Source organism: Dunckerocampus dactyliophorus, chromosome 6 (assembly GCF_027744805.1).
Source record: "Dunckerocampus dactyliophorus isolate RoL2022-P2 chromosome 6, RoL_Ddac_1.1, whole genome shotgun sequence".
Taxonomy (NCBI): domain Eukaryota; kingdom Metazoa; phylum Chordata; class Actinopteri; order Syngnathiformes; family Syngnathidae; genus Dunckerocampus; species Dunckerocampus dactyliophorus.
The window spans coordinates 31,000,752-31,028,751 of record NC_072824.1 but is presented as its reverse complement, the minus strand read 5'-3'; the positions used below and the strand labels follow the sequence as shown (position 1 = coordinate 31,028,751).

Here is a 28,000-nt window from a genome sequence, read left to right as displayed (position 1 = left end):
AACGCGAGTCAACATATAGCATGTCACTTCAACTTTGCATTCTATGCCCTACATTAAAATACATATACTTGTTTTAAATGAACCATCGATAACGGAGAGTTGTACGTTACTTTGAAATTGAGACCTATTTAAGAAGTATTTTCCGCCAGGAAATAAGACCAGTTAAGTGATTTGAAGGTAACACCACTCAAGCCAAGTTATGAACTTCTGGAAACTTTACATCTCTATGTACCCTTTGCATCTATTACTCTTTGTGTCTATATGTGTATTAAACATGTCTCCGTAAATCCCTGTTTCCTTGCTTTCCTTTCCCCCCGCCTCCTACTCCTCCTCTCCCGGCGGAGAAGGAAGAGTCAAGTGAACAACAAGCCTGACAGAGGAAATTGCATAGGTGGGTGTTTTCTCTGACCTTGTTTTCAGCGCTACTACCGTAGCGGATAGTGTATTTGTTACATTTTAAGGTGTTTGTTCGAACACACCTTTTGGTTGTTTTTTTGTCCGCACCAAACGCGTCTGAACTCGCTCCGGCACTGCGGCTTGAGATTGGGGTTGAACGTACGTGCAATCGGGCTATGCTATGCTAGGCTAGGCCCGAAACCACATCGGCAACACTTATAAACTGGAAGAAAAGCGAACGTAACATTCTCCAGAAACGGTAATGTGCTGTCTTGGTGTGATGTGTGCTCGCTGCGCTTGTTTGGAATGTGTTGTCGCCGCACAGAGAACACATGAATTTTAATTTTGCAAAGTTGTTTGCTCTTGAAGCGCAACGTTAGCATGGTAGCGAAACAGCAGCTAAAACCACCACTGCGGTAAGTTTCTGCATTTGTTTGCTCGACTGGTTTATGGCAAATGTTTCTCTCAGTTTGTGTCGCAGAAATTTGTGGATGCATCTTTGTGTTAAACAAAAAAAACTTTTTAATACAAAGTTTATGCCAGTTTCAATACCCGTAATATTTTATGGCTGATGTTCACTGTTTAAAATATTGCATATTACTGGTTGATTGTTCAAAACCCATTATTTTTTATGCTTTTTAACAGAGAATATGTACTTTTAATACGAGTGATATGCGTGACAAGAGGACGCGGAAGTGACTAGCCAGACTGCATGAGGTCAAAGTCCAGTCTGGGTTTCTTATCAGTGGTGTCATGATGAATTGTTCCTGCTATTTGGCGCCTTCTCTCACCATTTATGCCCGACTTGAGAGTTTTAAAAAATGTTTTTGCTCAAAGTTGGAAAGGCGGAGGACGGGAGTGGCTGCAGTGGTGCACACAAAAGCAAGAACCTGTTGTGTGGGTCTGGATGTGTGGGGTGTGGCGTGATAACAAGCGTGCTTCGTTTCATTTTCCGGTGTCCTTTGTAGAGGCTTGCGCCACACCACTTCTCGACTTACAGTGGGGTCGGCAGAGATCTGCTTGTGGTGTCCGACTGCGGAGCCCGCGTGCACGTACATCAGCTTGCTGATTGGTTAAGTGTTAAGGACATGCCTTGCATTTTCTTTGAAATGGCCCGCAGGTGTGACTGAATTTACCTGCCGGAGCAGAGATGTAAGATAAGGGACCGGTCTGAACATGCCCTTTGTGCAGTTATGGCCATTCTCTTTCATTTCTGCAAGAGGTTTCAAAAGTTTCTCTTAGTGTTCAGTATCAGCGGCCATGTTGTCTGTAAGGACCGAAAAAGTCCTGAAGTGCGTTGTTTTAGCCAGGGCTATCATTTGTAAACCTGCGTAATGACGGGCTTTCGGAGCAAACCATGGGTGTGTCACTCCCAGAAGCTGGCGCTTTCTTCTAGTCACACTCCTCCCAGTCTCTCGCTCTTTACCGCCCGACGGTTGTAGTGTGTTGTTGTTTTATTTGAACCGTGATCACGTCATGTCGCTCCCTGAGGCAGATGTGACGATCCACACCGAGCCTTGATTGCAGTTTTGTAGTCACCGTTTTTGTAAATGCTGGTTTATGTATTTGTTTTGGTCATGAAGTCTCTTGACATTTTTTTTTGTCATGCTGCAACAATTAATCGCAGAATCGTTGATTAATCACTTATATAATTAATAGACCATTTTGGTTTTAGAGTTAATTAAAAATGTAAGTATCCTCTGATTTCAGCCTCTCAAATGAGAATAATTTAAAATTTCCGTCATCATCCACGACTGCAGACGTATTATTTTTGTGTTTAGGTAGAAGTTCAACGGTTAAACAATGATTAATCGATTATACAATAAATTGTGACCCATTTTGGCATTCAAATGTATTTTTGGTTTAAAAATGTAAATATCCTATGATTTTAGCCTCTCAAATGAGAATATTTTTTAATTTCCGTCATCATCCATGACGGCAGACGTATTATTTTTGTGTTTTAGGGAGAGCAGCAATTACTTGATGATTCAATCCAATCCAATCCATTTTGTTTATATAGCACATTTTATAAACACTGTTTCCAAAGTGCTGCACAGACTAGCAAAACCATAAATAATAAGTAAATAAAGGAATGTAAATGTAAATAATAAGTAAAAATTACGACAATAAAAACTAAAAGATCAAATAGAAACAAAGAAACGTACTACAATAAAATATTTAAAACAAGAAATCGAAACAATAAAAGCCAAAAGTCCAAGAAGTAGGTAAAAAATAAATAAGTCAATTTAATTTAAAAAACTAAAATAAATAGAGCCAATAAAAACTTAAAAAATAATAAAAGACACAGAGGACAACACGACTCACGCAGAGTTAAAAGCCAGAGAATAAAAGTGGGTTTTAAGACGAGACTTAAAGCTTTCAATTGTGGGGGCCGTTTTTACATGAGAGGGGAGAGTGTTCCACAGCTTTGGGCCGACAACAGAAAAGGCCCGGTCTCCCCTGGTCTTAAGTCTGGTCTTAGGCACCACCAGTTGGAGCTGGCCTTCGGACCTCAAAATGCGCGCTGGAGTGTAAATTTGGATGAGGTCCGAGATGTACTGAGGGGCCAGCCCATTCAAAGCCTTAAAAACAAACAATAAAATCTTAAAATCAATTCTAAAACGCACAGGCAACCAGTGCATGGAAGCTAAAATTGGGGTAATATGCTCCCTCTTTTTGGTTGCTGTTAAAAGCCGTGCTGCAGAGTTCTGGACTAACTGTAAGCGAGAGAGTAATTTATGGCTTATTCCAGAGCAAAGGGCATTACAGTAGTCCAGACGTGACCAAATAAAAGCGTGCATGGCTTGTTCGAAATGTTGTAATGATAAAAATGATTTGACTTTGGATAAAAGCCGAAGATGATAAAAACAAGATTTTACAACGGCATTGATTTGTTTGTTAAGTTTAAAATCACTATCAATGATGACGCCAAGGCTGGTGGCTGTGGGACTGACATGGTTTTTCATGGGACCCAAGTCCAAGTGGGGGTCATTATTATTAATGATGATAACTTCTGTCTTCCCCTCATTGAGCTTTAAAAAATTTTAAGCCAACCAGACCTTGACGTCACTAAAGCACTCAAGAAGGGGAGTCAGGGGGGCATGGTCATTTCTTGTAATTGGTAAATAGATCTGGCAGTCATCTGCATAAAAGTGATAGGAGATGCCATGCTTTCTAAAAATTGTGCTAAGTGGGATTAGGTACAGAACAAATAGGATGGGCCCCAGGATTGATCCCTGGGGGTCTCCACATTCAAGAGGGGCAGTAGATGAGGTGGAGTCACCAAGTCCCACAGTAAGGCATCTCCCTGACAAGTAAGACCTAAACCAATCAAGGGCAGTCCCCCTGACACCCACACAGTTTTCCAAGCCAGATAAAAGAATAGTGTGGTCCACTGTGTCAAAGGCAGCAGTCAGGTCTAAAAGCACTAAAATGGCTGAACCACCAGTATCAGTCATTAAAAACCTTTAAAAGTGCAGACTCAGTGCTATGAAAGACCCTGTAACCTGACTGGAAGGTGTCTAAAATCCCATTTTCATCTAAAAAAGGCTGCATCTGTGCAAGAACACTTCTTTCTAAAAGAAAGATTCATCGATTATTCAATTAACCACCGACTATGGATTCGATTAGTGTATTGGTTTAAAAATGTAAATATCCTCTGATGTCAGTCTCTCAGATGTGACTTTTTTTTAATTTCCATCGTTGTCCATGAAAGCAGACAGATTTATTTTTGTGTTTAGGCAGAACGTCAAGAGTTAATGATTAATCGATTTATACAATTAATCAAGACCCATTTTGGCATTCAAATGTATTTTGGGCTTAAAAATGTAAATATACTCTGATTTTTGCCTCTGAAATGAGAACATTTTTAAATTTCTGTCGTCATCCATGACAGCAGACCTATTATTTTTGTGTTTCTATGTAGTGCTTCAACAATGAATTGATGAAGCGATGATTAATTATCTAATTCATCGACGACTAGTTTGGGATTCGATTTATTGGTTTTTGGTTTAAAAATATAAATATCGTCTGATTTCAGGCTCTCAAATGTGAATATTTTTCAATTTCTGTAGTCCTCCATGAAAGCAGATGATCATCTTTGTGTTTTAGGTAGAGCTACAACAATTAATGGACGATTAATCCATTATTCAGTTAATCGTCACCTATTTTGGTATTCGTCTATATTGATGAACAGATGCGTTCATAATGCGCAAACAAGTCGTGTAAAGAAGCAGCGTTACGATGCCATCTGGTGTATGGAGTTGGAATGACAAGCTACACGGACAGTCCCGTTATAATGTGTTTATTCGTGGCAGGCCGCCATAAATCAGTGAATGAATTGAACGCGTCAAAGTTTTATTACTTTCCTGTAAGTACTTTCCTGTAAGTACAGTACTTTCTGGTTGTGGTAATGTCCTTGCAAGTCAAGGTTAGACATCTCTGCATTTCCAGCATTCCAGTCTGGCAAAGTGGCATTCCATGTGTTATCGGAAGCTCAGCCGCAGCCATCAAATGCAATGGTGATTGCTGGCATTCTCTCCTCGTGTGACAGGATCGCTTTGGCCAATTTCAAGCACCGTTCCCTCCTTTTTTGTGTGCTGTCAAGTTCAACTGAGGACTGATTCTTTTGCTCTTCTGTGACTTGTCCTTGTTTCGACTTTCTGTGCTGTGATTGTTTTGGCAATGCGGCGCCGTCAACGACAAATGCTTGCAGACGATACCGCTTCAGCTGGGTGACCTCCATGTGCGGCATTATACTACATCTCCTTTTATACACGTGTGAATAAGTTACAGGCTGCACGTATGAGTTGCACAGGCCTGTCAGGTTAACCATTGAACCACTTGGCCTTGTGCCTGTTAGCTCCTAGCATGGAGAATCGCACAACTTCCCTGTTGAAAAAATTAGAGGAGCATAACAAATTTTGCCTCATTTGCCTATATTTTTAAATCAGGATTACTTGAATACCAAAATAGTTGTCAATGAATTGGATAATTGATGAAACATTGATTCATCAGTTAGCTGTTGCAGCTCTAATCTAGATGGGTCTAAATACTTGCTAAACATAAGTTGGCAAGTTGATCCCTCCTGCTATTTAATTTATGGCTAAAAAGGACATTTTCCATGATTCTTAGTGTCGCTTCTGGAAGTAGTGGCGTAGACGAGTGAAGTGGAAGCTAATGTCACGGTTTTAAAGTCTTATGCAGCAATCTCTGACACATCTTAAGTAAGTAGAATTACTACAGCTTCTGTTTGAGCTACTCCAACCACCAGCCGTCCATTATCACCAACAGGCTAGTGCGTGATAAAGAGTTAACTGGCTTTGAGACAAAAGTGATACAAAGAGCAACAACGAAAGAGGGAGAGAGTGACTGAAAGTGTGTGACAAAAGAATTATGAGGCTGTTCAATTGTGACTCTGAAGAAGACAACTTGAGTGGTTTTAGAGTAGTTCGCAGGAGGAGGAGGAGGAAGAAGAAGACAGGTGTATATACAGTATGCCACTGCGAAGGAGTGATCACATGACAGCCATTTGATGACTCTGCTATGCGTGCATGTGCTTGTCAAAAATGACCTCACACAACTCGCCCCTCAAAGCTACAAACCTATGGGACTCACTGGAGAACTATCCAGCGCATTGTTGTGTGTTTTCCCAGTTGACATCTGCAAAGTATCCAAAATTGTCTGTTTTGTGTAGGCTGGCGAGTGGCTTTTGCGGTGTGCACCCCCAACCTAACCCATTAGCATTGCTGCTAACGACCTAATAGTAATTTCATGAGCAATACCGCTGCTTTTACTAGCTGAAGCCATTTATAGAAGAAACTCCTCCCTACCACAAGAATGTCAGTGGTGGGACGCGCACTGCCGCAGAGGTTGTTGATGTGTTTGGAGCGCTGAAGCGGTTGTCCTCCGCCGTGCTCATAAAAAGTGTTGACACGTGGGACAGCGTGACAAACAAAAAGCTCAGACTGGTACGAGGGCTTACCTGATGTGTCATGTCAGGACTTGAAAAGTTTATCTGTGCTGTCAGGTTTCATAGCACTCATCCTTTGTGGTTTCCTATGACAAAACTGCACTGGCGCATTTCCTGTTGCTGTGCTTTGGAAAAGAAGGTGCTCACAAGCAATATTTGAATAAAAGTGTTTGAGTGGGCGAAAAAAAGAGTTTTCTGGCCGTCGCTGATACACGCACGCAAACTTCACATAGCCATCGTTACTCAGTCAGCCCAGACAGAGTATTTCATTGGTATGAGTCAGTGAATTGAATTGGACAGGAAGATTGTTGCCCTGGTTTGCAGCCACGCTCGTGTCATCATTCCTAGACAGTTGGAGCGAGCTCTTCCAGGTTCCGCTTTCCTCCCACTGGGGAGTGAGCTGTGAGAACCATTTGATTCACTTTGGACCTGTTTTACACCTGAGTGATGCAATCATAAGTGAAGTCCTTAACACCCAGTCACAGCCAGAGCAGGCTTTTACCGCCAATCCTGACCAACTGCAACAGAGTGTGGGCGTGGTCAGTGGAGCAGGCTGTGGAATCCGAGGGCTTCAACCAAGAGGAGAAGAATGCAGATTTACCCTGTACACAACTTGATATCTATGGAGTATTTAATACTTTAAAAAAAATTACCGTAGTGCTCCACTGGGACCAATATATTTTTCATGGGAGGTGGTTTAGAGTAGGGATATCCCGATCCAATTTGATCTTCAAGATCTGCTGTATTTTAAAGATCGGATAATATCGGCTTCTGCCACGAGTTTGGGCTGATCCGACAAAACATTCTGCACCATCGAAGGCACCTGCGGTTGCTCACAAAATGCAGAGGAGGAACAAGAAGTTATGGCTGTAGGGCGCCATTACAGGAGGAGGAAGAAAATACGGCAACGGGAGCAACAAGGATACAAAAACGCTACAGTACAGTGGCGCCAGGACAACGAAGAGGCACGGTCAGAGGGGTGAAATACACGCGGGTCACTTAATAATTTCTTGTCAAACTCGTAGGTTAATCATTAAAATTCAAACGAAGGTTTGAACTTTCTTTGAGTGTTTAAACGAGAGAAATGTGAGAAAATGTTATTGCCCTCTGAGAAAAGTGTATAAAGTGTATGGGTAGGGGTTTTACAGCCTTAAAACATATAAAGTAATTGGAAAAAAAAATTGGCTACTTTTTGGATTTCACTTATTGCGGGCTATTTTGGGAACCTATCCCTATAAACGAGGGAACACTGTACTTGTTTTAAAAGTAATGTTAAAATCTCGTCTAATATTGAGCTTGACAAGGTATAGACCAGGTCTACAGGAAAGTGATGTTCAAATTACTTCTGTTGTGATCGATATAGAACGTACTATACTATAGAAACGACTTGTTTATGGCCATTGGTTTGCATGTCTATCTTACAACTAGAAATCCATTGTTCGTCTGGTTTGCAAAGTTGCAGTTACACCGCCGGTGGATTGAGGAGCATCTGGTGGACAATTTGTGTGAGATCCTCCCAGGGCCTGTGGTACGGTATCACAGGTATTCATTAAAAAGACAATACTGACAATTTAGTAAGTCGAGGTTAACGTAATGTTCTAGTCAGTTTGTACACCTGCATGATACAAAGGTGTGTGGTGGTTGTGATGTGAAGCTCAATTTAAGACTGATTTACTGCGCTCTGCTGGGGCTCGTGATTGCTTCAGGTTTCTTTGAAGAGACTGTTCGTGCAATGTGCCCAATACTTTTATTGATGATAGAAGTCTCATAGCTAGGAAGTGACATGGTTTCATTTCATCATGTTCACTCGATATCGGTGCGGTCATATGAAAACGTAACTACACCTAGCTTTTTGGTTTGTGTCATCAGAAATGTGTGACATTTTCTGATTTAACAACAGAAGAAGTCATTGACTTGCGGATGTCGGTGCAGCGGAAGACGGGTGGGTGTGAAAAAACACTCACGGTGTATCTTTGGCTTCAGTTACACGTCACTGAACAGCTAATATCTCACTATGTTGATGAAGAGAGGCGTCGTAAGGCACAGCCAAGTCAGTTCTTGGTATGTGCGTATGAGGGGTGGTAAGAAGGTGACTTAAAAAAAACCTCTACGGAGTTGCAGCGATGAGCGACACACAGTACCGTTTTGTGTTTGGGAGCGAGGGCCAACAGGTAGAGCCAAGTCTGTAAGTGGTGGTCCAATTTTATTTATAAATACTGCAGTGACAAATGGTGTCGTGACGAAAAACACACAAAAAAATTGTGTTGGACTGTAGTTCCACTGCGTTTTTAATTTTTTTGTATTAATATAAGAAGACATGACATGACTTCAAAGCTGACCGAATAAGTTAGTGAAACAGTAGCTACTCAGGAGTTGGCATTAAACTCAAAACTTGTCAGAAATTCCCTGCACCTCGTGCATCAAGCTTTAATCCGGTCCGAAAGGAAAACTGCACTTTTTTTGGAATTTTGGCCATTATCCACACATCATCACGTGAGACATGAACACACGTCTTTCTCTTTTCTGCATGTTCTAAAGAGAGAAAAAATGCTAAAAAACCAGCTAGCATGTGGGAGCTAACAATGCACGTAACGGGACACATCTACTTCGACTATAAACCCCTCCCCATCCTTAGTTACAGAACTGAGCTGTATACAAACCCAGCTACAGGACAGTGTTATGGTCATAGCAAACACAAAGAACTACTTTTCTGCCGTAGTGACACAGCGCCTCACGGCACTACCGAGAGGTAGCGAGCCTACTCCAAAACAATCTGATAGGACACCAATCTGTACTGACTGGGAAACAAGAAAAAGGCATATGAACAACTACAAATAGACAACCACATTATCTGTAAAGTATGAGCCCACATTTCATGTTTTGTTTATACACGGTTAGATGGATGGTGGTGTGATATCATGTGCAATGTGCTCCATGTATCACAATCAATATCATGGTGACTTACTCCATGGATGGTTGTCTGTCTGGTCCAGCTGGTCTGGGGTGTCTTTTCTCTGGTTATTTTGGGAGGGTGGAAAAAAGTTTCTATCACTGGATTGTTTGTTCGCGCTAACAATTCTTCATTCGGTGTGATGCAATGTCCCCCTCGCCATACACACAAAGCCTTTCCATGCATGGTAACACTGTATGCTACTCAGTGCACAGAAACACTCCATTTCTGTCTGCATGGCTTGGCAAGCTCCACATTTGCACCACCAAGTCACGCCGGTGTAATGATTTGCCCTCCATCTGCTCCTTGCGGGCTCGGCTTCTAAAACCTGCAGCTCACCCTCTGTATATTGAGGCTCAAAAAGACAAAGTTCTGGACCCTCATTTGTCTCAGAAGTATTAGTTGGAGGGGGCTCTCACAAAGTCTGCCATGATTAGTAGCAGCAAACAGACAAGCGCTTGACACGCTGCTGTTCCTGAGGGAAGTCGCACTAGTTGCTGTCCATGTTGCCAGGTGAAATCAATGTTGAAAATCATCAAAATATGGCAAAATACTGTAAGTATTACATATTATCATGAATGTACCTGTTACTGCATGGTCACAGCATGTATATGAAACCATAAAACCTTGTTGCAGTTTTTTTAGACAGGGCTTTTATAGTCAAAATAGGTGTGTCCCTTCACGTGCATTGTTATGCTGTTTTTCTCTCTTGAGAATGCACAGAAAAGGGAAAGATGTGTGCTCATGTTTCACATACTGTAATGAGGGGGCTGATGGGCAAAATCCCAAAAGAAGTTTTCTTTGAAGTAAATTTGCTGTAACATGGTACGATGCTGTCTCCTTTTGAGTGAGGACGTGTTGCTCTCACACTTTTGCTCCTTCTCACTTTCACCGCATTCTTGGAATGAAGGAGCGCTAACGAGCTGCTCATGCTGCAGCTTAAAACATTCTGTAATCTCTCACATGTATCACACTTCCTATTTTCAACCCGCCCTGCAGAGCAGAACTGTAGCGCATCGACAACAGTTCCTCCTTATCTGTATAGCTGATGCTTGACCCTGAGATTGCATTTAATTCTGGTTGTCAGGTAACAAGCGTCTTGGTAATGCGTCTTTTCATTTTCTTGCACTTAACCACTATTTATCTTCTCTGGCCTTGACTGTCGACTCCTGTTTAATCGGGAAATCAATGTCCATACACCTCATACCTTTTTGTACCTGGGTGGTTTTGGTTCTGCTCTTTTGGTACTTTGGTGCTGGTGAAATCCTTTCTGGCTCTGTGGTGTTGACCCTGTCCTTTCCTTTCCTCTGCTCTGCTCTCAGCGTGTGAATGGAGCAGTGTGCGAGTACGGCCTCCCTGCTGGCCTCCGTGCGGGAGCAGGAGAGACAGTTTGAGATGCTGAGCCGAGCTCTAGAGGAGGAGCGGAGGTCGTGCGCCGGCACCCTGCCCCGCCCACTCCCCAACATACAGGTAACGTTGCGGATTTCTCACCCTCTTCCCATCCACCATCGTGCGGCCAAAAGCCCCTTAGCGTCACCCCTCACCTGCATGATGCCAGTGTGGACTGCTTGAATGAACAGAACCTACTACTAACCTGGGAGAAAAAAACTTCTCATGATTCCCTTGGCAAGACTCTCCATTTGTGCTTTAACATGGATAGTTCACGAACAGTGATGTAGTAGGGGGTACACCTGCTAGGTGCATTGACACCGAAGGTCCTGTTCCAGTAAAGTTGGCCAGAACCAAGGCAGCATCCACAAACGCTCTGCCACTAGATAAAACTGTCTAATCATTTAGCCACCATTGTTGGTGGTGGGAAAGTCACACGTAGCAAATGCAAAGAACCAAAGAGAGGTCTTCCTCATTTAGACCTCCCACTTTTTCAGCCTGAGCGACTCGACCAAGTCCCTAAATGACTATTTCCCAAAATCTACCTCCTACTATAAACATAGAAAATAGATATATTTACTATATTTATAAATATGAGTATTTATGTACATTCTACATCAGGGGTGCACGCACTTTTTCAGCTTGCAAGTTACAAGTCGACATGATCGATCTCTTACTAGAAAACATAATATAATATAAAAAGTGTCTACCCCCTTCCTGCTTTCTTTTTTGCATGTTTGTCACACTTAAATGTTTGACATCGAGTCAATGACAACACAACTGAACACAAAATGCAGTTTTAAATAAAACCTTTTATTATGAAGGGAGGAAAAAAAAAATCCAAACCTACATGGCCCTGTGTGGAAAAACTGCTCTCCCCTCACCCCCACCAGTCTGGAAAAGGTTATAAAGCCTATTCTAAAGCTTTGGGACTCGAGCGAACCACAGTGAGAGCCATTATCCACAAATGGGGAAAACATGGAACACTGGTGAATAGGGATGTCTCGATCCACATTTTTTGGCATCCGATCCGAAACCAACTTGGGATCTGAAACCAACTCGGGTTCTGCAGCAGAACAGTGATCCAAAACACACCAGCAAGTCCACCTCTGAATGGCTGAAGACTTTGGAGTGGCCTAGTCAAAGTCCTGGCCTGAATCCTATTGAGATGCTGTGGCATGACCTTAAAAAGGCGCTTCATGCTGGAAAAGCCTCCAATGAGGCTGAATGACAACAATTCTGCAAAGATGGGTGGGACAAAATTCCTTCCCAGCACTGTAAGAGACTCATTGCAAGTTATGGCAAATGCTTGATTGTAGTCGTTGCTGCTAACGGGGGCCGAACCACTTATTAGGTTTAGGGGGAAATCACTTTTTCACACAGGGCCATGTAGCTTTGGATTTTTTTCCCACCCTAATAATAAAAAGTTTCATTTAAAAACGACATTTTGTGTTCAGTTGTTCAGTTGTTGCATTTAAGTGTGACAAACATGCAAAATAGTAAGAAACCAGGAATGGGACACTTTTTCACACCACTGTGTGTGTGTGTGTGTGTGTGTGTGTGTGTGTGTGTAAAGTCTAATCGGTAAACTTTGAAACTACTATACTAAAAAGATAAGGATTTTACATTCAGTTTCCAAGTTTACAGGTCATCAAAATAGTTTATGATTCAATAAATCACAATTCAATTCAATATGGCAATAAAGGGAATTGCACAACCTGAGTACCGGTAATATGTCAGTCAGAATAGCTATGTAGCGTTCATTCGACACACAGTTCATTTATTACGTCCAGTTAGCATTTGCTATCAAACATTACAGATATACAACAAACAAAAATGATTATGCAAAAGACCATGCAGCTGAAGTCAATGCAAAATATTAAAAAGGTTTCAGCAATGGGCACAATTTCCGATTCATCATGAGATAATAGTTTAAGAAACGGAAGTGCAGAAAACAGGCATTTCTATAGTGGAGTTTCAGGACGCGAAGCAAAGCCATGAAACAATTCACTTTTTTTCTACATAACTGCTGAGTGAGTTTATCCATAATCGGAATAATCAAGATGAAAGTTGCATCTCCGTGGCAGTGACGTATGCGATCGACCGGTAGCTCACAATCGACATAATGGGCACCCCTAATTTAGAGCCTCGTCTGCACTGCCGCTTTCCATCCTTCATTCATGACCCAGTAAGAGACTGTCTTTCATCCTCCTACATCTCCACCAATACAGCCCATCATGTTGGAAATGTTTTCTCGCTGGAGGGTTCCACTCCCTTTATTATTGAACTTTCCAGACGGCACCATCAAGCTTTTAGTCGGAGAAGGTTGAATTTGTTACTGGTAGAAGAAAACAACTTCCAGTACTGGACAACAATGTCTTAGCGTAAGATCCAGTGTCCTCTACAGGACTGCAATCTATTTATGCCAGTGGAGGGGTGTGTCAAATTTGTATAATTGGCCAAGACACATTTGCAAAAAGTGAGTAAATGCATGAAAGGAAAAACAAGCATATTTTAGAGCTATCTTCCTGGACTCATTGAGAAGAACGGCGGAACAGGTGCTTTTTAATGTGTTTATGAACGAATGCAAACCGGTAGAGTCAAACCTATTTTTGGCTATCCAAATGTATTGAATAAATAAAGGGGAACACAGATCTTTACCACTTACAGTATTTTCACACATGCATACGACATGTTGGACTGATTACTCTGCCTTTTGAGAGGGAGTTTTGATGTTGATTAATATGGATCAGTACACACTGCTTTCTGGATCCCAGTACAATTTATAAGCACCCTTGTGCGCTCATACATGGAGGTGGATTATAAATCGAAGACAGTTGTTGTGTGATGTCAAGACACAATTGTAACTTGTTGCTGGTTCTTATCTTTGCTTCCGTGCGTTTCCCGAAGGCTTTCTCTGCCTTCCTTCCATGTTATGCAACATGACTGATGGGTTCCTACATGCTCATTTGTTCTCTACTATTATACAAACAGTAGAGAGCACTCTTGATCACTCTTGATCAAAATTTAAGAGCATTTTGCACTGTTGGGTCGTAAGGAGGTTCTAAAAAGAAGTGGTAGTGAACCAAAAAATTATATTGAGTGAGCAATTTATTGCACACAAGCCTTAAAGTGAAATGGGCTGTTCATCAGATGATCAAAGCTTTTAGGCCAGAGTCTTGAGAAGCCAAAATCTTTGCAAAAATGTGGATTGAGTGTCATTTTCTGCCAAGTATTTACACTGTCGTGATGTCTTTCCGTCATTGAACACGGTGGGAATTTTGAGCTGCAGAAGCAAGGCCTCTCGCAGCGCACCATTGCTGCTGAGGTTGGACGCAGTAAGACAGTCATTTGAAGCTTCTTCAAAGATCACTACAGGCCCTAAGCCAGATGATCCGATTGGCTGTTCGTCAAGGCACAGGCCCATCCTCAATGGCGAAGGCCTTGTATTTTTCAAGGCCACAAAATTGTCCGTCTGGAATTTGCACGAGACCACCAAACACGGGACATTGAAAGGTGGAAGAAAGTTTTATTTTTCTTGACGGTCCTGATGGCTTCCAACGTTACTGGCATGACAAAGAGATCCAACCTGAGAAGTTTTTCACACGGCACAGTGGAGGGGGTGCCATCATGATCCTTCAATGGAACAATGGAGCTTCAGGTTGTTCAGGGGCGTCAAACGGCACCTGGCTATGTGGAGATGTTGCAGGGTGGCATCCCTCATGACTGAAGGCCCTCGTCTGCGTGGTAATGACTGGCTTTTCCAACAGGACAACGCTGCACTTCACAAAGGACTTCTTCCACAGGAATAAACTCATTCTTTTGGACCATTGTGCGTGTTCCCCTGATCTACATCCAACCTAGAACATTTGGGGATGGATGGCAAGGGAGTTTTACAAAAATGGACATCAGTTCCAGACAGTGGATGCCCTCCGTGAAGTCATCTTCACCACCTGGAGCAACATTCCTACTAGACTGCAGTAAACACTGGCATCAAGCATGCCCAAACTCATTTTGGAGGTGGTTAACAAGAATGGCGCAGCTACTCAATAATGACTTCTTTTTTAGAGCATTTTACTTCTATTTTAGGGAGGTTTTTTTTTTTTTTTTTTTCTTTTTAAAGCTATGGTCTTAAACTGATCAGCTGATGAACGGCTTATTTCACTCCAATGCTTGCTTGCAATAAATTGCTTAATAAAAAAAAATTAAAATAATAATTGGTCTCACTCTCATTTCTTCAAGATCCAACAGTGCTAAATGTAAATTCTTGCAATTTTTCAACTGCTCTTGCACGAATGCACGAATTATGATATTACTCTTTGGGCATGGAAAAAAAAATCACCATTTTTTATTTAAATTTTTTGAAACATTCCTTTTTCAGGGAGTTGGTGACATGTCCACGAGGTTGGACAATGTGCATTTGAAAACCAATGAAATATGTTTGTAAGAAAACGATTAATAACCAAAAAAATACCGTAAAGACGATAAAACCTGTTTTTGTTTGATTTTTAAAATTGTGTTCACATATTTTTAACACATTCCAAAACTGTTAAATGTATTGCAAAAACATAGTACAGTCTAAGTAACTCTGACCATAAAAATGAACAGGTCTTCTACTACTACTACTACATATCAGCCTACTGCTATGACACACTTTCTTTCTTTCAAATGTACTTTAGTATATCAAAACAGTTTTGTCTCCAGTGGAATAAGGTTATCTTGTATGGAAATTGGCAAAGCATCCAGGGCACAAAGCCACAGGTGCATGTAGATGTATTTTGTTTTTCGTATACAGTACAGGCAGTCATGGCATCTGTTTGCATGTTTTGCTTCGGTGAGTTAGGGCCAGTGGTCTCCAGGACCAAACTTTTATCTCAGGGTTGACCTTGGACACTCCTCTGCGCTTCAAAGGAGGCGGGTGGCACTGGCTCTTCCTTGTCTAGGTGCCTGGATGGAAGTTGCATTTATTAGCGCACAAGCCACAGACGCCTTGAAATGCAGAAGATTCTTCTTTTCCAACCCACGCATTCTGTGGATGAGCCTGGCATTCACGGTGGTCACGTCCAAGACGCGGAAGAACACTCGGACGTACCATCTTTTGTTTTTACGTCTGGGGGGATGCATGGCGACACATCGATCCATGAGATCTACCCCTCCCATATGCTGATTGCACAGCCTCTGGATCACGTGGTTATCATCACATCTAGTCCAGCCGTGTCTGTGGTCCTTCGTACCCTTACAGTTGATGAATTTAACTTGGAGCTCCATTTGTTTGCCGCTGTCTGCCTGTTGTGTGCCTAGAATTTCAGGGTGTGTTTTAATAACTTATGATCAAATAACAGCATGCACGAGCTTCTTATGGCTTTCAGTCAATGGACAAAAAAAGGCATTATCTGTCTTAACTCATTCAATCCCAGCCATTTTTAAAATTTCAACCCCTTCATAACCGGCCATTTTTAGACAATTTTGAGTGATTTTTCAAGGCATACAGAATGTTGTGTTTGATGGTTATATAAACATGGACTCTACCAAAAGAAAGACAAGACTTTTGTTTTTCATCAGAAAGAAAAGTTTTCGACCTTTTTCCGTTCTTTAGTAATCAGCAGTAGAACGTAAGTAAGGTCCAGGAAAATAACAGTTCCCCACAAGGAAAGGGAACAAACCAGCTTTCTGTGAAGAGATACATTTCAAGCACAGCTTTCACTTTGACACACATTTTTTGCTTTTGTGACGGCTCAAATATCTCAACTATACCAAAACAAACAACACAAAAAATTTTTGTTTTCCATTAAGACAGCAATTAACAATTTATTTACAAATATAACACCATGAGCTATTTACAGTTTTCACATTTTGAACTAAACTGTGTGTGCGTGTGTTAAGATTTCTCTTCAATGCGTAACCTTCTGCATGCTTTCATCCCTCCATGCTCACTTACCTCCTTGTTCATACATGCGAAAGATGCATGCTGACTTCTTATCAAATGCACTTCTGCCACCTTGTGGCCGTTTTTATGGCTTAAAACTGCATGAAATGTCACCTCTTTCGTTGTGCACTTGCGTCATCACCTCTTTTTGCCTCGCGCAAAAAACGTTAAAAATGTGTAAATACGTCTTTTGTATTGAATGAATCAAGTGCCAATGCAATCGTAAGTCCGATAGACATGGAAACAGTATGTTTGTTGCACTTTAGTGCTGCTTCGAATGCGTGTGCATTAATGCATTAAAGCGTTGATGTATATTTCCTCCTCCTCTTCGTAGAACGGCCGCCTTCCTTGTGATGCGGACATAGAAAGGCTGACACTTAACGAGGGTTACGTCAACGGGACACATCATGTAAGCACCTTTTCAACCCCCTAATTCAGCTATTTTTAATTAGCTAGCGTAATTTTTTTTTCACTTAAATCCTGTAACGGTTTGTGTAGTTCAGGATGGAGCCTGGTCCGATGGTACAGGAGACGTACACCATGGAGGAAGTGCCCCAGGAGTCCAGCCCTGTTGTCTCTGTGGAGACCAATGATGACGGCACCACGCGACGCACAGAAACCACGGTAAAACTGACTTTATCCACAATGGCAGCAAATATACTTGCACGTAATGCAGTATGTGTCAGCTGTAATAGCCAATTGGTTTGGCTGTCAGATGCTATTTACCACAGAAACACAGCTGTATGACTATAATGACAGCAGAACATCAATAAAGCATCGCACACATATTAATTGTGTTCTATCTATATTACCAGCATATTTCTAAAATACAATTTGCTAAGAGATTTTGAGTTGAATGGAGGGGGGGGGTGCTTTTAATGTGAAAGAATGTATAATGTATATGAATGTATATATTAAACACACGTCTTGCGTCATTCCTCTCCTCTGTCGCCCTTCCAGGTAAAAAAAGTAATAAAGACCACTACGACTCGCACCGTCATTCCCTCAGTATCAGACACACTTTCCATGGATGGTGGGGGATCAGCGACGGGTATGGGAGCCTACATCCCGCCCATAGCCGGGGGCTACAGGCATGCCCCTGGAGTAGGTGTGCCCATGGAATACCCCACCCAGACTGTGCCCCGAAACTACCACTATGGACCTCCGGGTGGCTATGAGGACTATCGCGGTGGACCCCCCTCTGAAACATACGCAAGCCTCAACAGGGGCGCTCGCATGGATGATCACTACAGGTAATGGCAGTCATTATTTATTAAAACAAAGCTTTTCAGCTCAAATCAGACCCTTTTTTTTTATAATCCAGACCAGTCCATCCAGACGGTTACAGAACTTTGGATCCAAGCTACAGAGCCCCCAGCAGGAACCAGCTGGACCCCTATGCTGCTCAGCCTCAGGTAGAATTAGCATCTTTAAAATGACTGTCTTACATTCTTTCCATCACATTTCCATTGGTGCATTAATCTGTTCCAGAAGGTCCGACTCAAACCAAAATGCCCTCTAACCAAAGCAAATGTCCGTCTAGAAAATAATGTAAATCCAATTAATACGTTCCAGACACCCAAAAATGTTGACACAAAACACATTTTATAGACAATAATTATAGTTTTACAAGCAGAAAACAGTTAAAAATAATTGCAAATGACAAATGAATGGACAACTGAACTTTTAACATCCCTTTTACCTAGTTTTGTTGGGAAAAAAAGCCCACCACAAAACCACCAATTAACAAAATAACATAAAATAAACACGTCGTTCTGCTGCAAAATGTAAAAAAGAAAATATCAAACTAAATATCAACTTTCTAGAACCAATGAACATCTACCTTGCTGTTTGAAATAGAAAATGAAAAAAAAAAACAACAAACATCCGCTGGTGGCAGTGATGTCGTGGAAGTGCACCGGCGAGGAAGCCTCATAAGGTGTCTGGTGATGTGTGCCATGTTTGACTGCGGCTGCCGTAAACATGCTACAGTAAGTGTGAATGCTTATGTTTTGTTGTTGGAAGCAGAAGTGAGCGTTATGGAGGTAAAATGAGACAGGCAGAAACACAGTGTCACCCTCGATGTGCCGCCGGGTTGATAGACTGTTTTGCAAGAACCGGAGCAGATGTGACTGCACTGCAGCTGATGACTGAGCTGCTCCTGTCACATTTACGTACCTCTTGAATGACGACGGTCTTATCTTTAAGGCGTCTTGCACTCTTGTCTCGATACGGTCCAAGTTGTCCTAAAATGGCGCCCGAGGCCCGCAATGCATTGTGTGATCACGTGCAAGTATCAACAGATTTTGGCTTGGCTGCGTGATCCAAGGTGGCGGTGTAAACAAACCGGACGGACGCAAGCTAAGCCAAAATTGTAGCAAAAATGTTGTATGTTAAGCGATAAACACGCTCACCGGGGCGGATGTTAACCGAGGTACCACTGTATATGTAATTGTCTTCCTTCTTCATTTGTCTTTTAATATTTTAAAATGGATGTACTGTCACGCTCAAGCAATTCTCAACCATCTATATATGCAGTATGCGATGCATTGCAGTCCAATGCTGTAATATCCTTTATAGGTTGGGCGCATGGGAAGTGCAGTGGAGCTCTCCTCCATCCCAAGGTTCGTCCCAGAGCCATACGGTCTGGAGGATGACAGCCGCAGCATGGGTTATGATGATTCTGACTACGGCATGGGGCATCCAGTGCACTACAGCACAGTGCCCCGCAATCACCATGGCTTCCCCCAAGGGCCACCACGTAGGACTGGGTGAGTGCGCGTATAATGCTGATTTATTGTTTATTGTTTTACCTTACGTTTCAATGCTTCTCCTCCCTCCACCCCAGGAGTTACGAGGGCACGCTGGATGCCAGTATGAGTGGTCCAGGGGACATGTACTATTGGGGAGGTGCTCCTTTGGCACAGGGTGAAAGAGGAAGCATGGCTTCACTGGACAGCACTCTGAGGAAAGGCCCAGGCCCGGGTGGATGGCGCCAGCCAGAGCTGCCAGAGGTTATCGCAATGCTCAACTACCGCTTAGATCCAGTTCGGAGCAATGCTGCCGCATACCTGCAACATCTTACTTACAAGAATGACAAAGTAAGATCAGTGTGTATTCCCTTTTGTTTCAAATGAAGGGAAATGGCTCACTTTGCAGGCCGCCACGTAACATACGTTTACTATGATAGTGTATCAGCACTTACATAAAACCTTTGGCTTTTTAGGTCAAGTCTGAGGTTCGTCGTCTGAAAGGCATCCCAGCGCTGGTTTCTATGCTTGACAACCCAAACAAAGAGGTTTGCTGACCGTTTCTCCGTGGTCGTAAAGTCTTTGAAATGATGATTATGTTTGTACTTGGATAAAGTGTTAGGATTACATGGTTATTTTTAGTTCTGGAACAATGAACGCTGCAAAGACAAATAGTGACTGGAAGAAGGGGAGGAATAGACGTTGCATGTAGCATTCCTGGTCCAATCTGGCATGTCAGCATTTGCTCCAAATATAGTTGCACATACTTAGTCTAAAATGTAGATCCAGCAAAACCTTTCAACTTCTGATGTCATTATGAGTGTAACTAGACTCACTAATTGCATCACATTGTTGAGGCAGGATATATCCTAACACAGCGGAATGGCTGTTAGTATGGGTGGCACGAGATGAGACAATAAATAAGATTGGGTCTATGACAACAAGACAAGATTTTAATTACTTTTAAGAAAAGAACAATGAAAAAGTTTATATTATTGTTATTGTCAGACAGTAGCTGGTGTGTGTGGTCAAAAATAATTTCACAATGCCAAGATTTAAAAGTGAATAGTACTGCCTGCCTTAACTGAGCATACCTCTTCATAGGTTCACTACGCAGCCTGTGGAGCACTGAAGAACATTTCGTATGGTAAAGACCCAGACAACAAAATTGCCATCAAGAACTGTGATGGCGTGCCAGCTCTGATTAGGCTTCTCAGGAAGACCCGTGACCAGGATCTCACCGACATTATCACAGGTAAGATGGACACTGTCAACTTAAGATGTGAGCCCAGTGTTTTTGTGCGTTTTCATCAAAAAGTGCTGACCAAATTGCATAAATGTTGCAGGGACACTTTGGAACTTGTCTTCCCACGACTCTGTCAAAATGGAGATTGTGGACCACGCGTTGCACGCTCTCTCCGATGAAGTGATGGTGCCCCGTTCGGGCTGGGAGCGCGGGAGCAACGGTGGCGGAGGCGAGGAGAACTGCAAGCCGAGACACCTGGAATGGGAGACGGCCCTCACTAACACAGCCGGCTGCCTGAGGTACGAGCGCATGGTCAGAATATTAACATCAGCTGTTTCACTGAGCAAATGAAAGGCCACATGAAATCTGCTCTTTGTGATGTTTATGTGGTAATCTCATTGACTGGAAAGTCGTAAGAAGTCTGCACGTCAGGGGTGTCCAGACTTTTTCCAGAGATCATCGGGGCTGTTTCAAGCATTGTATGCAATGCGTATTTTTATATGTGGCGGGCCGCCTCAAACACCGGTGTGCCCCTGAATTTGGAAAAAAAAGATGTCTTCAGTAGTGATGTGCGTCTCGATACTGAAATATCAATACATCCGATATAGGGGTGTAACGATTCGATTCGTATCAGGATTCACGATTCAAGGACGATATTGGTCGATCATTTGGAATGATGCGATCCAAAACAATTCAGTAACTTTAAATCAATTCAGTAACTTTTTAGCCAAAAATTCAACCACTGTGACTGTGATACCTGGATACTGGACAGTGCAGGTGAAGTTTCCTAGATTCCCGTTGTTGTTTGTAAGGGAATCCAGTATACATGAATTATGGATAGAAACAAACAAGTTAATGGCAAATGCAAACACATTTTATTTGAATGAAGTGCAACCAACACTTCAAGTTGAATTAACAGGAGGTTAACCTTTTCTGCCCTCATTTTCAATGTTTAATACATATTCAATAAAAGTACAGTAAGTGCAACCAACATTTCAGCAGCACTTCTGCTACTTCTACTTCTGCTTTCGTTTTTCAACATAAAATAATATATAATAATAACAAAATAAAGTACAACCAACATCTCTTCAGGTTGAGTTAACAGTAGGTTTACTTTATACTTTTGCTGTTGTTTTTCCACATAAAATGCAGGAACGCTGAAAGAGGTGCCTGGACGGTCAGCATTGTGTGAAATCCCATGGCGCCTTAGGAGGTGGTTGGAGAGATTTGTCGTGTTGCCGTGGTATTTTACGTGACGTTTACATATCCTACAAACAGGACAACTTATTTAGATCTTCTCCCTATTTGCAAAAGCCAAAGTGTTTCCACACACTCGACCTCTATGGTGGCTTTATTGTTTATCGCTCGTTGGCTTGTCCTCTGCCGGCCGCCATGGTACGTTTTGTTGTCTGCTGGCACGTGGTGATGACATCACAGACAGGCAGACTGAATTGAGTAACGTTTAACATCTTTATCATTAAAAGTGCTAAAAAAACAAAACAAAATCCAAATAAAGCCTGTCGTGCTTAAATCCAATTTATTATTTCCTAGTATCAATGCAATCGATTGATTACCTTTTAAACGATGTTAGATTGATCCGGAATGGCAACTTGCCATACACATGTTGGATTGGATGTAGACGATGAATCCTTCCGCCCCTATTCTGATACCAGCTCTTCATGCTCTAAAATTGATACTTAAATGAAAATATCAATACTTTTGACACTGAGGTAACGTTTGTCTGGTGATATGATGATCCATGTGTGAATTGTAGGGGTGTCACGAGACGAGATGAAACACGAAATTGGGTCTATGAGAACAAGATGAGAGAGATTTTAAAAATTACTTTTAAGAATACTACAATGACAAAATAAAAAAATACATAAAAATATATTGCAATGTACTAATTTAATTTCTGCAACGTTACACTCTTTGGCACTGTGTGTGTATGCTAGCGGCCACACCCCACCCACCGAGACAAAGAGACTGTGTGACTGACAAAGGGCTCACTCTGTTCATGCCGTTGTTCTATGGAGCAAATGCGCCAAGGTGCTGAAACCAATGCACAGAGGAAAAACTCTTCATGCCTGTTTGAGGCAAGAGACGAGGAAAACAGACACGCATGCACATGGCGATATATTGAGGCCGGCAAAATGATCTAGTTCATTTTCATTTATTGTGATGAATTCATTCATTTTAGGGGTGCTCTGATCCGTAACGGTACGAGCCACAGGTGATCAGCATTGAAAGGCATTTATCGGCATATGATTTTTCACAGAAATCGGCCGATACTAATCAATGGCTGATCGATCGGAGCATCCCTAATTCATTTATTATCGTCCCAGGCCTAGTGACCATGAGATTTTTTTTCTGACCCGACCGAGAAACATTTTAATCTTTAATCTTGGGACAACCCAAGTGAATCGTGAACAAAGTTTTCATTGTTATAATTGTTTTTACTAATTAATCATTTATTTTAATGGTTTTGTTGTTTTTTTATTGTTTAAAAGACTGCATATTTAATATGATTTACTTTTTTCTGTTGTTAGATATTAGCTTGCCGATATTGTAAATCACCCCGCTACCTCAATATATTTCAGGGTTTAAAATAGATAAATTAGTTAAATTATTAGAATAGTTACTGTATAATAATTGATATATATTAATAATTAATAAATAATAATAAATTTATGAATTCATTGTCATATATTCTTTATACTATGATATTAAATACACTACTTTTTCAAAGTTACTAAACGTATGAGGTGAATTTAGTACCAGTATCGGCACGGTATCGCCGATGCCAGCCGGGATTTTACCCTGTATCGAACCGGAAACACATCAGTGGTTTTGCACATCGCTAGTCTTCAGCTTCCCTGCTTCCTGCTTTATTTAGCTTTTCGATGACGTTGACGTGTTTCTCTTCTCAACTTTCTACTCCATGAAAGAAATGTGAGTTCCGAGCGAAGCGAAGCGCGGCGGAAGCTGAGGGAGTGCACAGGATTGGTGGATTCTCTCATGTACATCGTCCAGTCCCAGATTGACTGTAAAGACGTGGACAATAAGGCATGTGCAAGTAAACCGTTTAAATTCACATCTAGAGCATGCCTTTTGGTGTCTTTGCAGTGTTGTTGCCTTGGTTGCCTTTTTGTGTTTTTTTTTCACCCTCCCTTTGCATACAGCTGATAGAGAACAGCGTGTGTCTGCTGAGGAACCTATCCTATCAAGTCCACCGTGAAATCCCGGGTTGTGAGCGCTACCAAGAAGCTGCACCCGTCAACCAGGGTCCAGCCCCGTCCAGCCAGAAGGGCGGCTGTTTCAGCTCCCGAAAGAGTAAAGGTCTGTTCACCAGAGAGAAATCCATGCGGACAGATAATCGGACAGATAACAAGGCATCTCTTTTAATTTGGTCGCTGGTTGACCTATTGAGTCTCAGCTTACAGGGACGCATTCCCACTCAAACAAAACTACAAGTTTGTACTGGAATGTTAGGAATGTGAGAGAAAGCTCATCCCCTCCAGCTGCTCTCTGTTGGTGTCGCCTGTCGGTTATTTTTCAGAAGCTTTGCTTGTGCAACTGCTGGGGCTTTTTGAAGATAATCTAATTTAATACACAATTATTTTTTTTCAACGTCCTTCTCATATATTTTTCAACAAACACAAGCAATAACTCAGTCTTTATTATAATAAACAATACCAGATTTATATCAGAATCAGATACAATTGCAATCGCTTTATTATTGTAAGCTGGTTTTATATTTGTTACCACAATTAGACAGGATGTGCGCCCCTCTTATTTTGAAGGCCCATGGGAGCCTCTTGCATCTGTGGAGATCGTTGTCCTTTTAACACACAACGTGGATGGGAACCTTCCTGGGTAGGCCTGACACGATCATCGATAAATTAATGAATTAAGTCCTGCAGCCACCAAACCGGGACCCTTGAACTCCCTGGCTGCGCCGAGAAAGTCTGTCCATAAAAGTATTGAACAGAATCGGTGACCAAGGGCAGCCCTGGTGGAGTCACACTAGTTGAAATACTTGTATTCAGATATTATGTTGGATTGTCATCAAAGCTCACTTCTGGTCACATGACGGGTCGGTGACGCCATCGTTTAAAAAGAAACGCAGTGGATTGCTCGTCTATACGGAAACGACGAGCCGGCATTTATTTTCAGCATTTTGCCACGTTTCAGTGCAGCCAGAACACCGAGGATGAGAGGCTGAAATGATAAAAGACTTTGCCGTTTTGACCTGAAAATATTTCCGTTTTATCATATCGTGATATTATTGCTAATGCAATGAATCGTTCAGCTATCGTTCAGTTTATCGGCTAAGACAACATTTATGGCTACCATAAATTGTTATTCAAAACATGAAACATAATTTTTTCTGTGTTAACTTACACACGCGGAATGTTACATTATCATTAGGTATGTGTAAAATAGTGTGGGAGGGGGTGCTTTCTTTCCTCCTCCTCCTGGTTCTTGGGGGTGAATCAGCGGTGTTGGCGCTTGAACAGGGGTCACCTGATTGCTTCACTGATGGCGCTTTTCATTTTGCTTAAATGCTGCCTGTTCTTCGCTCCTTTCTCTTTCTCCTCTGATCTTCTACTTTTCTCTTTCCTTTTTGGCACTGGGCTACAGATGAATGGTTTTCCAAAGGTAAGCTCCTTATTGCTTCCTGTAGTAGTAGTAGTAGTAGTAGTAGTAGTACAGTGTTTCCCACAGGACAGTAGTCTGTTTATTTCATTTAATTTGCATAATTGGCCCTGATGCTTGTGCATGTAACTGTAATGGGTGATGTATTAGAGACGAATCAGGCTGCAGAAGAGACAAAAAGGGTGAAAAGCAAATGAACGAAATGAAAGAGGAAAAAAAAGCTTTGATTGCCGATCGATAACCGTACTGTGCTGTCGGTGGGTTGTCAAGCGCTCCTTTCCTGTGACATGCTGCTTGTAACTTCCCCTGAGCTCACTTGTCAACAAGCATGGCGTGGATTGTGTGGGACTTGTCACTGTTTCAGAGGAAACCAAGTACTCCAAATGCTCTGCAAACATTCCGCGATGAGGGAGGGGGGGGAAAAAAACAAAAAAACGTCAAGCTTCAACACATCCAACCTTATCAGCCACCTGAAACGCCAGCATCCCTGGGCTTGTTCTATCATTGTGGCGTTTAGAGACCATCTTTGATTTCATCATGGAAGTGATGGCGCTGAATGGCCAACCCTTTAGCGTCGGTGAAGACGCCGGCTTTTGTCGGCTAGTAAACCCTTAGGAGCCACTGTTTCTGAGCTGCCGCTATTTTTAAAATTATTATTTTTTATATTTAGTAATATAAAATTGATGTCTGATGTCATCTGATGTCATGATATTTGGTAAGGGCAAACGGCTGCAACAGTAGCTCGTGTTTGGGATTATTGTTCTGTCCGGAGGTCATTCAAACCTGCACTAAAAGACTAACAGAGTTTTGTTCTGTCTGGAGGTCATTCAAACCTGCACTAAAAGCCTGTTGTTCCGGTGATCAAGTCTGGTGCTTGTGTGTCTCACTGAACATTACGGTAACATTGAATGAATGCCTTATTTAGCCATTTTTATGCTTGGGAATGCTTCATTTAGGCCACGCATTCATCCATTTTCTATGCCGCTTCTCCTCATTAGCGTCGCGGGGGTATGCTGAAGTCAATCCCAGCTGACTTTGGCTGACAGGCGGGGTACACCCTGGACTGGACACCAGCAGGGCACATATAGACAAACAACCATTCACACTCACATATGGACAATTTAGAGTCGCCAATTAACCTAACATGCATGTTTTTGGAATGTGGGAGGAAACCGGGTACTTCGAGAAAACCCACGCACGCACGGGGAGAACAGAAATGCCCATGGGAGAATCGAGGTCTTCCCGATCTCCAAACTGTGACTGTGTGGCCAACATGCTAACCACTAGACCACCATGCGGCCCTCATTTAGGCCAAAAATAAGCAAAATGTGGTTCAACATGCATATTTTTTTGACTACTAACGGGCTGTATTCAATCATGAAACAGCATAATGTATTAATTTATACGTATGTGGAAAAACTGAGTGAAACCACGAAATTCGAAGTGGCGAGCGATTACTGTACTCATTCATAATTCACAATTTAGTCCAAGTCTTGGCTGCAGGCTTCCACACCTTGCCTTTTTACGGCGGTGCTAATGCCCACTCTCCGGGCTTGTGGAGGTTCTCTGCATATCTGGATGAAAAATGTGACGACACTGTAGCGGTCCAAATGTATTTGTGGCAGGCTGCCACGTATAAATGAATGTGTGGGAAACACTGCAGTAGTAGTAGTAGTAGTAGTCGTAGTAGTACAACTAACAGGCTAGAGCAGGGGTGTCCAAACTTTTTCCAGCAAGGGCCACATGAAAAATGAAAGAATGCAAGGGCCACTTGGATATTTTGTGAAACAACACATGTAGATGTACTAAGAAGTTACATACTGTATATATTTCCAGAAATAATCTGCATCTCAGCTTTGTCATATAAGTGAAAAATCTAATTCTAATGAACTTGGGTCTTTGCTCTTTTTTTCCGCGTTTTTGTTTTAATTTTCCAAATATTTCAACTTTATTCTTAAATCTTCTTTTTGTAATATTGTGACTTTATTCCCATAATATAACTTTTCCCCATAACCTTAATATTCCTAAAATGACAAGTTTATTTTGAATTGTTTATCATAACATAACTTTTAAAACGTAACATTTTTATTTTGACTAAGCTATTAAAATGATTGATTTCATTTCTGCTTTTTTTTTTTAGTTTCCAACTTTGTCTTGTAATTTTTTTCTCGCAAATATGACTTTATTCTAGTAACATTGTAACATTTTCTGCAACATAGTTTTCCAAAAATTACTTAACTTTATTTGTATTTTTTTTTCATCTTGCGTCTTAAAAAAATATTTTACTATTTCAACTTTATGCAGCTAAAATGATATTTTTTTTCCTTGTAATATTATAGTTTATTTTTGTAAAATTGTGACTTTTTTTCTCTTCATATTTTGACTTTATTTTCATAAAGTTCCAGCCGTTTTGTTCCAATTTCTGCTGTTTTTTTAAATTTTCCAACTATATGAACTTTGTACTTGTTCATTTTCTTTTGGTAATTATGACTTTATTCTCCTAACAGCATAACTTTTCCCAACATAAATTTCTAAAAATTAAAACTTTATTCATTGTTTCTCATAATATTATGACCTTTTTTTTTTTTTTTAAAAAGTGTTTTTTCTTTAATATTTAAACTTTACGCTACTAAAATGTTATTTTTTCCTCATATTTTGACTTTATTCTTGCAAAATCTTTACAGATTTTCTCCATTTATGCTTCTGTTGTTTT

General features: G+C 41.5%; 1 protein-coding gene across 8 annotated transcripts in view; it reads left to right on the top strand.

The window, feature by feature from the left end:
* The first annotated feature begins 289 nt into the window (after positions 1–289).
* ctnnd1 (catenin (cadherin-associated protein), delta 1) overlaps positions 290–28,000 on the top strand; it is a 37,552-nt gene continuing 9,841 nt past the window's right edge. For 2 of the 8 annotated variants that reach the window (XM_054778046.1, XM_054778042.1), the window contains exons 1-14: positions 398–655; positions 10,640–10,787; positions 16,967–17,041; positions 17,131–17,256; positions 17,593–17,885; positions 17,957–18,047; positions 19,213–19,403; positions 19,481–19,733; positions 19,859–19,930; positions 20,487–20,637; positions 20,729–20,927; positions 23,577–23,694; positions 23,811–23,967; positions 25,273–25,290. In XM_054778046.1, coding sequence (XP_054634021.1) covers positions 10,647–10,787; positions 16,967–17,041; positions 17,131–17,256; positions 17,593–17,885; positions 17,957–18,047; positions 19,213–19,403; positions 19,481–19,733; positions 19,859–19,930; positions 20,487–20,637; positions 20,729–20,927; positions 23,577–23,694; positions 23,811–23,967; positions 25,273–25,290 — 1,885 coding nt within the window. In that variant the 5' untranslated portion in view covers positions 398–655; positions 10,640–10,646. The other 6 variants (XM_054778043.1, XM_054778044.1, XM_054778048.1 and 3 more) reach the window with 6 other exon arrangements.